Source organism: Opisthorchis viverrini (assembly GCF_000715545.1).
Source record: "Opisthorchis viverrini unplaced genomic scaffold opera_v5_140, whole genome shotgun sequence".
Taxonomy (NCBI): Eukaryota; Metazoa; Platyhelminthes; class Trematoda; order Opisthorchiida; family Opisthorchiidae; genus Opisthorchis; species Opisthorchis viverrini.
The window spans coordinates 770455-782741 of NW_008751796.1; the positions used below are offsets into that span (position 1 = coordinate 770455).

The 12287-nt window shown below is 40.6% G+C and overlaps 1 protein-coding gene across 1 annotated transcript in view; it reads left to right on the forward strand.

The window, feature by feature from the left end:
* Positions 1-5452: 5452 nt before the first annotated feature.
* T265_06623 (hypothetical protein) overlaps positions 5453-12287 on the forward strand; it is a gene marked incomplete at both ends in the record, with an annotated part of 41970 nt that continues 35135 nt past the window's right edge. Inside the window, 4 exons of the mRNA XM_009171936.1 lie at positions 5453-5569; positions 5912-5947; positions 5998-6204; positions 9571-9741. Of these exons, the coding sequence (XP_009170200.1) occupies positions 5483-5569; positions 5912-5947; positions 5998-6204; positions 9571-9741 (501 nt within the window). The remainder of the gene's footprint in view (positions 5570-5911; positions 5948-5997; positions 6205-9570; positions 9742-12287) is intronic.

The window sequence follows — 12287 nt, forward strand, 5'->3', positions numbered from 1 at the left end:
AAAACCGATCTCACTCTGCCGAACAGACTTCAGCAATACTGTGAGTAGTTTCCATTATGGAAATATACTGCGATGTCTCACATATTGTGTCAGCTAAAACATGAAGTGGACTTTGTGTAACATATTTGGTTGAAAATATCGTAAACGGGAGATTTAATTGAATTTCTCATGAAAACTAAATCGACATGAAAAAGTAGTTAAGCTGTCGAGAAATTCAGGAATGTATTTAACCCCAAACAAAATGTTTTACTTTTCTTAATAATTTGTAGAGCCAATAAAACACAGATCCATCGATAGTTTCTTTCATTTGCCTTGAATATAGAGACAAACGTAATTGAGGGTGAAGTGCTCCTAAAACAAAATTTAATATTTGCAGCACAGCAGGCTACGAAATGAATCTGTTATACGTTGATCAAAGAACTGTTGTGCAAGTATTTATTGTTTTAAATCTATTTTGAACCTGCAGATTTTGACTGACACATTCTTTGTTTTGTGTACACCATTCTTTATAGCATGTAGTCTGTGTCCTTACTCCATGTCATCTCAAGATAAAGAGATTATCCAATGCGTTGCTCAATTAATTTTAACGTTCACAGAGTGGACGACACGTACGCGTGCAATCAATTACCCAACTATCTGCGCCCTTGATCAACCGAGTCAGACATGAGTCATTTGAGACTTTGTTCAACTGCATACAGCAGTTCATTTAAAAGACAGGGAAAATCATAATATATCCACATTTATTGATAAAATTTGAAGCAATTTTACTGATGTGTGATTTTGTTGCCAATGAATTTTTATTCATGGATAGTCCTACAAATTCTCTGAAACCAAAGAATGGCTGTTATATATCGGATGGCGAGTGACAAATCGGAAATCGTCCTGGGACATAAGCGCAGCTTTCTGGTGGTTAACAATAGGACTAATCTTTACCGTTAGTATTCCATCTTAGCGAGAAAAAACGCCTGTGGTGTTGTTCAGCATTATATTATATTTGCCTTTTTATTTACGAGCCTTTGTGTAAGTTTCTCTATTTGCCAGGTATGAGAATGCTCACGAACTTGTGCCTTTCTAAGATTTACCTTAATCTGTATGCCGGGTTAGAGGACACTCGCGAATGGGCTTTACGACGTCCGCTGAAAATTATTGCCTTGAGATTTGAAAATATACATAATAGCATTATAATAACTGTCGGCAAATTGTGTCTTGTAGGGCTGGAAAGGTCTGCATGCTTAGGCTCGCTACGGTAAATTATATAATATAATCAAGTAGCAACCACTTTTGGCTATATGATTTTTGGTATAGTGACCCAGTTAACATGCTACATTTTATTGGGTTGAAGGTCTTCACATCGTGTTTTTTAGACCATTTGGTACCGATCATGCTTCGAAGGGATAACTTTGGTACTCCGGGATCAGTGGGCAAATCGTTCTGTTGATTGTCCAAAAATTATTTTCTTATTTAAAATTTTAACTATTTCTACTACCGAAATCAAAATCTTTTTGAGCGGAATTTAATCCTTTCCTACCTGATTTGCTACACCTGTACTATTTACTAAGTGCTCGACACGTTAATAGACGGACAAAGTTTTTGCAACGTTACGTTTTTGTAGGCCTTCATTATCTATGTTTAAACACATTTTTAAGTCTGCAAGAAGATAATGGATACTCACCAGCATGACGTGGTAGTCTAATTTACGCGCTTCAACGATCCATGGGTTTTACTGGATGGAACGCCGTGATGTTTGGTACAGGAAGGCTACACGTTTACTCCTGACAAGCAATCGCAATATGAGGCTGTCTTGGAGGTGAACTTTTGTCCTGTATGATAACAGTGTAAGGTTAGTGACCTATTTTTGACGATCAGTAGTTTAACGTTTACGATGGTGGCAAGAAAGTGCATTTTGTGAAACGTTCATTGAAATAATCTCATGTTCAGATCGCTTCATCATAGCTAATTACCGGTTCAAACCATTTCGCGCCAGAACCTCTGCCCTCCTTTTGGAATTAAAAAGCCCAGGGTAAATTACGAAACTTATCTTGCACACAGTCACATTTGGATTCAGTTAACTATGCTGTGTCTGCTTTATTAAGTTACTCAATACTACAAAAACAGAAGGATCAGGATTTGGGACAGCCTGCAAAAAAAACATGAAACCCGTTGCTCCATGTGTCAAACTTTTGAGTTGGAGGTCTGTTTGAGGTTCCACAAAAGTTATCTAACTTCTTCTACTGTATTGTTGGTCTAATTCATGAGGCAAAGTATGACAGCTTGATAACCAAACAAAACTCCCTTTTCCATCAAGAGTAGATGGGAGCTAAAATCTGCTTATGAAGTGCACAATGTACCGCGTCAGGCTCCAACCAAGGCACTGGCAAATACGTTAGTTTTGGAAAGACCCTGAGGGGCCGGTGATGGAGGAGCACATGGATAGGATGATTATGGTTTATGAGTCGAATATCCATTTGAGAAAATTGACAACAGCAAGAGAGGGCAAAGTCGTTTGGGTACTCTCAAAGTAAAAAAACAACAAAATTAGTCTGGGACAGTGCTTGGATTGCCGTTCGATCACAGCGGTACAAACACTTTGCACAAACTTGAGCGTTCAGTCAACTGACACCCTTCCAAGCAGTGCTCTGATTAAGCTCACTGAACTTAGCTACAGACGGCGACCTTCTTCCTCCAAGCTATAGGTTCACTTAGAACATATTTATCGATGGACATGAAGCGTTCGATGACAGCATCTAAAAAGAAATCTAAATTGTTAAACGAAACAAGCTTGATGAGCTCCCTCTTGAAGAAAAAGAGGCTCATGTACAGTCCGACAAATCTCCGTCAAAGAATTTTAAAGCGGGACGGAGGACAAAAAGATGTAGGTGTCTGATACTGCTTCTTTTTTTAAAGGGTGTTTGAATTTTTATACCGTCACTTCTAAGATTCCTGCTAGCGTTATTCCATGCAGACTTACCAGAATTTATAAGGGACAGCGTCTCACAGCTTTCGTGTTTGTTTTGGCTTATATGATGCCACTAAATTTGCATAAGACAGATAATTAAATTCAAGGCCTTAAAGTAGCATACCTCAGTCAACTTCGTTGGCGATCTGTCACCTTCAAAGCTGTGGAGAAAAGTTTTGCCAAATGTCTCCAATCCTTATGCACCCATTTTCTCGGGGCAGGTTAGTTAAGTATCATCATTTTGGTTCCGCCATCAAAATAGTTGTTGACAGAGCCATTCTTATTAAACTCCTTTCATTGTTTGATTATTTATGAGGTAAACGTCCGCCGTATGTCCGAGTTTTGCCAAATGTCTCCAATCCTTATGCTCCCATTTTCTTGGGGCAGGTTATTTAAATATCGTTATTTTGGTTCCGCCATCAAAATGGTTTTTGACAGAGCCATTCTTATAAAACTCCTTTCATTGTTTGATTATTTATGGGGTAAACGTCCGCTGTATGTCCAAAATCAAGACAGAGTTCTTCTCAGTATCACCTCAGAGACCGGAAGTTATGTTGCGCTTCTTGGTTCAGGATTCACCGGGACACAAAGCGAGTAACTACGCAATTTAGTTTAAACTTAGTACTCCTAGGGTAAAAGATGATATTATAAGATGGGACAGATGCGTCATCAGTCCTGGTGATGGCATCTTAATCACGGGAAAGCTTTGCTAGTCTGTGCAGTAGCATCAACAAATGCTGGAAACTATTTTCTATTCTTCCAACTTCACAATTAGTGATCAATGTGAAATTAGTTGCTCGGTAAATGACACTCTACAAAGTGATATTACGATAAGTATTGGGTTACAGTTGTGATACCTTGTCCCTGTGCACCTCTGATGAGAGAATGTCGTTTGACTTTGATGGCGTCTTTGAGATATCGTACCTGTCAAGGGAAAACAGAATAAGAAATATCACAGTGCACTAGGTGGATTTTGGTGAAACAATAGCTACGACGCACTTATGTGGATGCACCAACAACATTGGCTTAGGCATATGATCCTAACAGGCGGTTTTTGCTTATCTCGTTTAAAACCGTTTGCTAAAGCAGGGTTCCCGTTGAAGATATCACCCGGTGCATGAAATTCGTTACAAAGTCTTTTAGTTTCGCTGGTGCTCGTCACCTATGAGGTTAGAATAGCATTGATCAAGTGCGTGAATGGCTGAAAGTACTCGCCAGCGTAGCCGTGTTACGCATAGGTCAGTGTTTTTATCTTTTCTCTCGTTCTTGATCAATAACCCACAGCTCTTTTGATGTTCTACTGCTTTTCTATCCTACCATAAGCTGCACCTCCAAAGACCGCCATACATTTGTTCGAGGTTCAGGGTTGCCTAGATGAACTCAACTGAAGTGAAGTGGATCTACTATATTCTTTCGTGTCGACAATAACATTACAATGAATGGAGATATTCAGGACTTTATCTAACTTATATGGCCCCGCACAGAAATGTCGCTGTATCACTGCTTAGATGCTAGCTTGATTCTACTGGAACACCGGATAAAGTTTAGCACTGATAAACTGCACGGGCCCCGCACAGAAATGTCGCTGTATCACTACTTAGATGCCAGCTTGATTCTACTGGAACACCGAATAAAGTTTAGCACTGATGAACATCACCCAGACAGATATGTGTAAGAGCGTAAGAATAATTTTTTCACCATAAACTGCACAAAAAATGCACAGATATGGGGCACACAAGACTAAAAAACGTTAAAAGCAGCGTGGAACTGCTGCTCTTCTGTCTGGCTAGGTGCAAACATGGCAAGTTCTGACCCGTCTCCAATGAGGCTATTATTGTCACTAAAAGCCAGCCGAAAATCAGTTGCAAATTCAAAATAATACCATTGCTTTGAGCCTGACAAATAGAATTTTGCAGGAAACCACAAATAGCCATGTATACACAAAGTCACGACAACAAAAAGAAATAGCCTTTTAAAGATTCCGAGACCAGAAAAAATGGAAGAGTTAATTTTTTCTGACTGGTGACCCAAATTAATTTTGCCTTCGTATGGCCAAAACACGCTTGTTCACACCGGCGAAGGATTTGCTGGTTCCTTTATGGCAAACTGATTCCGAAGAAATAGTCCCCCATGACATTTTGTAATGAGGAACGTGAACAACAAAAATGAGTATTTGTAAACCCGGCCAAATGGGATGCGGCTTAAAGGGGGTCAGCAAATGCATTGAACCCGCACTGCGTCACTGTCAGTCTCGTAAATACAGCTTTTATAAATTTTGGCACAGACTTTCCGTAAAAAGTAGATCCCATCGATTGATTGGTGATGTTTTTTCTCTCAAACGTGCAACGATAGCTCTTTAGTAGGTTTTTACCCTATGACAAAGTGAAATGCATTTCACTTCATCCATTCTGTAGCATATATTTGCAATTTATTGCTTGTATTCTAGTATTCGTTGCCGTGTGTACATCATACGATTTTCATATTTTAGATGTGCTGGTAAGAATGGATGATGGATGACCTGAAACAATGTTTTTCTATTCTGTCGAAACATGTGATCATCCCAAAGAATCCCAGCAGTCAGTTGACGACAAGTCCTGCAGGAACAAAAGCGAAGTAGCTGTTCTAATAGACTCACCTGATGCTTCTTAATATTAGAATTTCGATCTGCAGTTAGCCTGCGTCAAATCATGCATTTCACTTCATCCATTCTGTAGCATATATTTGCAATTTATTGCTTGTATTCTAGTATTCGTTGCCGTGTGTACATCATACGATTTTCATATTTTAGATGTGCTGGTAAGAATGGATGATGGATGACCTGAAACAATGTTTTTCTATTCTGTCGAAACATGTGATCATCCCAAAGAATCCCAGCAGTCAGTTGACGACAAGTCCTGCAGGAACAAAAGCGAAGTAGCTGTTTTGATAGATTCACCTGATGCTTCTTAATATTAGAATTTCGATCTGCAGTTAGCCTGCGTCAAATCATGGGTATTATTTATCATCCTATTTTCTTCTGATAAACTTCGTTCCGTCCACAGTTTGAAGACTTTTCCGAGGTTCAAAAGCAGCTTCTTTTCACCGAACTTCTAAATCGATATGAATCGGTCCAGAAGAGTGCAGCCGAGTATATCCTGCAAAAGAAAGCAGCAAAAGCGGGAGTCAACTTTACAAGCCTATTACCCTACCATTTACTCATTTACTTGTTTTCATTTCTGGACGCTGAATCGCTCATTGCTGTGTCCAAGGTGGGTTTGTTGCTCAGCATTTTGCTTAGAAGAGATCTTGGTGTGTGTGACCACCAGAAAACCATTTATTGTGTTTGACGGTTGTTCACATATAGTGCTTAGTCTTTCCTGACACTTCGGCCGTCCACTAGCTTTTCTCCACCTTGCTCTTTTAGGAGGACATCTAATAGATTAGTTCATGAAAACGTTACTTCAGATCTTTCTGAAAATACTGACATAAGTACGATAGCTTCAAGTAACGTAATACAGCGGGACAACTACACAGAGGATACCTTCCATACTAAAAGTAGAAGACTATTGTCTGCCCCACTAGCTATGCGGAAGCTGGCGATAACTGGTTAATGAAAGTCCGATTTATTCATCATCTTACATATTCTTGTAAGAGTTACCGAGCACCAACCAATTAGGTCTTTAACGTCAAGTCGACAAAAATCTCGCTATAACCAGAATATAAAGTTACGGTTGAAAATGTGAACCAGGTTTGGTATCAAACCGTCTGTAAGCAAAAATGTCTTATTTTACCAGGTTGTGTTAGCAAAAGACCAAGTGGAGATGAAAAAATCTGCGACCAGTAGAAGTTTCAGAGGAAATATTTCGTGTACAATGACTGGATCTTGGCCGAGAATTTACGACAGCTTCGCTAATCTATTTGAAGTATGTTAACATTTGATGGAAAGCAGCAAAAACACATACGTTAAGATGAGAACCAGACAAATCCTGGACACCATTCGGTATTTAACCAATGAACTACAAAGGCATACAAGCGGAATTACTAGGATTAGTCCAACAAGGACGACCTAGACACGAGCTGGTACATTTGGTGTTCCAGCTGAAATAGATACCATAGGCCGAGTAAGGGAGATATACATTTGGGCAAGGTCGAATTCCGTTGCAACAGTCTGACTGTGTGCACCCATTCCACATAGGACTACTTAGGGGTAGGTTACATAAAATTCTCAGTTAGTCGGTTACTTTTTTGTCAGGTCTGATAACCATGCTTGCAATAAGTACAGGATGATGAATGAAAGTCCTTTTAAAATGCGCGCTTGCCTAGTGTGGAACTGGAGACTGGTTCACACAAATCTGGCATTTGTAAACTTCGCAAAACGAGTGAGACCGTTGCTCCGCGCTGGAATGATACAACCCGAAACATTCGCGAAACGCTGCCCTTTATTTCAGAAACCTAACGGTGGTTGTGCACAACCACCAACCTACCGCTAGGCACTACTACGCTCCACAATAACGCAATGATGATGTCGCCTCGATTGGTGATGAAACGTTTGCAATCAAATCGGCCAGCTCAGCGAACAAGCCAACGACCACCAACTACGCTACCTGAGCTACCAGCATTTCACTATGCTTACGTGAATCTCCTGACTACTCAGGCTCTACCAGTAGTACATAGGATTGGGCAGTTACTTTGCCATAAAAAGAACCATGAAGTCATGAAAACACCAGAATCACTTTATAAACAATCACTGATTGTAGCCCCTAAATCCGTATGTTCCCGCCTTTCGCGGGATTCCACAGGCTGAAATCCCCTTCTACCTGGTAAAGGGTCTGAATAATTGTGAGACAACTGCTGACGGAACCATCCCTGATACCAATGATATATGTTGGACAGGCTTAAAATTAGGATGGGCAGCGACAAGTTTATTGACAAATATTACTTCATCAGCATTTTGAACACCAGCTCCGCACAGGTTGTGATCGCGAGTCGAGTAAGTCTGGTGAATGCTAGAAGATTCCGGCCAAAATATTCATGCAAATTTGCGAAAATATGGATTATCATGTCGTGTATGGCTTTTGAAAATAAAAAGTATTCAGGACGTGCAAACGTGGAAACTAACACTTTGGAAAGCGGTTGGCCAGTTCACTTAATACGGTCAAGCGCATACAGTGATTGAGCGATAGACTTTGTGTTGTCTCGTTTGTCTTGGCCTAACAGGACTCGAGGGATTTGCCCATACTCATAGTAGCCTTCGGGCCAGGAAAAACGAAATGATGAATACCATAGCCCTGCGTTTTAGTAAAAAAAAACTTTCATCAAAATTGAAACTTGAGGTGCTTAACAAACATTATGCTCTTAATCCTTCTATTATGAGGAGATCCCACAGGGAAAACGATCAAGAGACAGAAACGGAGAACCTCTTTCCAGTCCTTCAACGAAATTCCAACGTGTGCCTAATGCCTGATTGTCGTAGTGACCTTTTTTGATTGCACATGGGCAATGGGAGATAAATTCAGTCGAGAAACATAAGACCTTTAGAAATGGCTGTATGAATTATTATATTACATGGTCGGAATTTGCCAAAATCAAGCATTGTAGTACCGACCCTTATCCAAATCTCAAATGTCCCAAAGTTTAGCTGTATGGTCTCCTGATCAAACCAAGAGAGAGTCAGAAAGATACTACACATGGTTTCTTTGTACATCACTAGTGAATATGGTAAAGGTCGCGGTGATATTTCAACATATTAAGAGAATTCTGATCCACTGTATGAAAATGGCAGATAACCACTGAGAGAAAAATCCTAAATAGCCGCACTAGTGGTAACACGCTCGCCTCGAATGTCAGATATGAGGACTTCAGAACCCCCAGTAGCCAGGACTACGTACCGCTGATCAGCGCTAATGAGGACGGGACTCGATTTTGGTGCTTTTTCCCTCTGGTATGGACTCATCTGACTGACTGCTCTAGGACAGAAGGGCGACGCTTCACACGAGAGTGATGTGATCGTTAATCATGCAAATCCCGCAACCACCTGCAACCAGTTCAGGTTGTCTCATGATTGACAGGTTGGTTCTGTTTGGATGAGATGTCCTGAGAATAAATTACCAGAGATTTTTTTCAGTACTTACTGGTAGTCCAGCCACTGTCCAGCCTCGCTGTCTGGTAGCGTAGGAACGTGTGACCCATATCAAATTACGAGAATAAAGGTAACATGCTTCGCTCTAAATGACCTGCACAATTTTAAAAGATGGAGGCCTCTATGGGCTTTCATCAGACCTTGAAAAATTCCTATTTGGACACTCATCCTCGTGTCTTGGCACATTGACTCCGATGAGTTCATACCAAGGATAGAAAGCTCATCAACACCACATAACTTCGGTCGTGAAGGGTTTGAACTTTGGATATCTAACTCGCGATGAAAACGTCTTACCAATACTGCACCAGTGCACATGAATAATCCTGTCTGACTAAGCAAACTGTTTCACGCCAGAGCGATATCATTCGGTTTTCAAATACCCGTTACCAATCGGAAATGTTCAGTTTGTAATAGGAGGTTAGCTCATCACCAAGCTCACGAACTACCTCTGTGCTAAGCCACTAATTGCATTCCTTTTATACAAACTTCTGAATAGGTGTGCTGGTACTGTAAACTTCTGGCAGATTCCAACGCACTCTGGTACCTTCAGTGTAAACTGAAAAACTGGGAACTTCCCAACTTGCTACCAAACGATGAACTACCTCCTGGTTTTTGGAAGCGCTATTACCTGGAAAGATCACACTTCAATCGGAAGAAGAACTTGTTGGTGAGTTGCTAGTTTACCCAATCGAAACGGAACTAGTGCCATATTCCCTGATCAGTACCGTCAATTTGTGACATAGGCGAAACATCAACGACGTAGATGTGCCACACTGAAAACCCCCTATCCTACAACTGGTGATTGTATGATTGTATCGGACAATACAGTCTGACAGCAGAAAAATAAAAAAAATGGACGTAGTCATTCGGGCGACTGCCTAGTTACAGTGGATTTACATATGAATACTCAGCAAGGATTAATCTTCCCGGAGAAAAGCAAGGAGATTTCAAATTACCGATTAATGTGTTGGGTTAAAGGTTGGTTGTTGATCGAGTACTGTTTACCTGCTCGCTTGTAAGCGAATTACAAAGTTCGGCAAACAAATCAACTGTTACCTGATTCGCTACCGATTAACGCACTCCAGCTAACAATATTCTGACAAACAACATCGGTTTTTCATCAAGGATCATTTCAAACTGCTTTATTCTGAACACATTAATCTTTTGATAGCAACAAATGAACAGAACACATTTTGGAGTGGGTGGGGTTAGAGCAAATAGTTCATGTAAGGCTTCCTCCGATTCTCCAATTCCAAAAGGGTCAGCCGCTCACTTTATGAGAAGGTTAACGATTTTTTTCGATAGAAATTTATTTCACTCGTGAGAAATGTCCCATTTTGAAGAATCAAAAAGACATAGATTAGCGAAAGCTGGGTGGCAATCCGAGCTTCGGGTGGTCACCAAGCTGGTTGAAACCGAAAAATGGTTTCAGGTATAACATCAAAAACCAAGTTTTTTCCAGCATTTCAGTGCATACAATCGTCTAAGTTCTGCTTTCCGTAAAAGTGTTTTTGATTCTCGATATAGATCTATAACCGAATAAACGTAAGTCGCCCTCTGGCGTGCGCGTACATCTTGACGGTTTCAATGAACGACTCCTAACATCGGTGGAAGCATCGTACAAGCTCGCCCTCATTTCGTCCAGGAAGATTTCTTTGGAAATTTTACTTTATATTGCATGGGTAAAGTTGTCATGGAAACGCTGTACACCACTCATTGTGGGATCCATAGTGGCAGCCGATTCACGGTTCTAGGGCAGTCGACGTACCTAATTTACCAACCATGAAGTGAGAACGAAAGTATCCACATAATTCCTTTAGGAGCGTAGACATTTAGTCAAATATTAGTGTGGAGGATGGGGGCAGTCGCATATTTTACGGAGCTTTGAAACAACATCTAGTTGTGAAAGTTGACTTTGATGTAAAATACCAGGCGATTTGTAACTTTACAACACCCAAGACTGAGACTAACATTTTCTTTGGCGGACCTTTTCAAACCCAGGTTAGTCCGTGTGCTTTGGCATACTGACCAACTACCTTCTACCAGTTGCATCCATGTCTAACGAGGCCGCCAACCAATGCGTTAATAACTCTGGCAGTAACGGCAAATTGATCAAGTTGTTCGCACCTAAGAGTATGTCTAATTGCAGTTCCATTAGTATCGGGCCAAAAAAAGAGGAGTGCAAAAGAAAGACTGCACTCAAAGTGTTTATGACTAGCACTGATCACTTATTGCGTTTATTTGCTTTGGAATACCAGGGTAGCGTGAAGAGAAGTTTTCCGTTAGTTTTTCAAACCCTTCAAGCTATATTCAGACATCAAGGCGAATTGAACAGTCGTGTACTTTTATTGGTCATAGTTAAGAAAGTACGTTAGTGATGAAAACGTTTACGCAGCGGACACAGACAAAAGCTGTTCCTAAAACAATGCTGTTCACCACTGGTGAATGTATGAAACTAGCCTGTACGTTCTCACGGAAATTTATATACAAATTCGGAATTACTTTAATGAGAGCCTCTGTTCGGTAAAATACCCTTGATTTCAGCTTATGGACACTAAACGCGAACTAACACATAATAGTCACCTCAATTAAACCGATCGATCTGGAACACTACGCGATGCACTTTCCATCCTTGTAATTTGCCTGCCTTATATAATCCAAGGGCACAGACGGATAGCAAAATTTTTACTGAGTTAAGCTGTATGTCTCTGCATTTACGGAATAGAGTGGAGTACCCGTTGACGGTGTGCCAGCTTTCGATACGTTGTTGAAATGAGTTGACGGAAATGTATTTACCAAAGACTATGAGTAGATGGCTGTTCATTTTTAATAAACGACTAGCAACGACAACAAGCGGACACTCAAACGTTGGTAGCTCAGCCGGGATACCCAAAATTTCGGCCTCAGACAGGCAATGGAAAAGAATGTGAGACTTAAGTCCTTATCCGTTAGGTGTCCCGAAACGAACTCAAAGATTTAGATGGAATGACCCGAAATTTCAGTAAGCTGGATTCGGACGATTAAAAACAGGTTGGTAGTATAAGGAGGTTTGGGACACTTAATGAAGGTTCCGTTGTGCAGTTAAGACCCTATTTATAATGGAAAGCTGAGAAGCTGTTTTGTACCTATCGGAAATGATCATTAGTGCGCATCCAACAAGCCCCTAGAGTTTAGGTGTGAGTTAATTACACTGATGATGACGATGGCAAAACG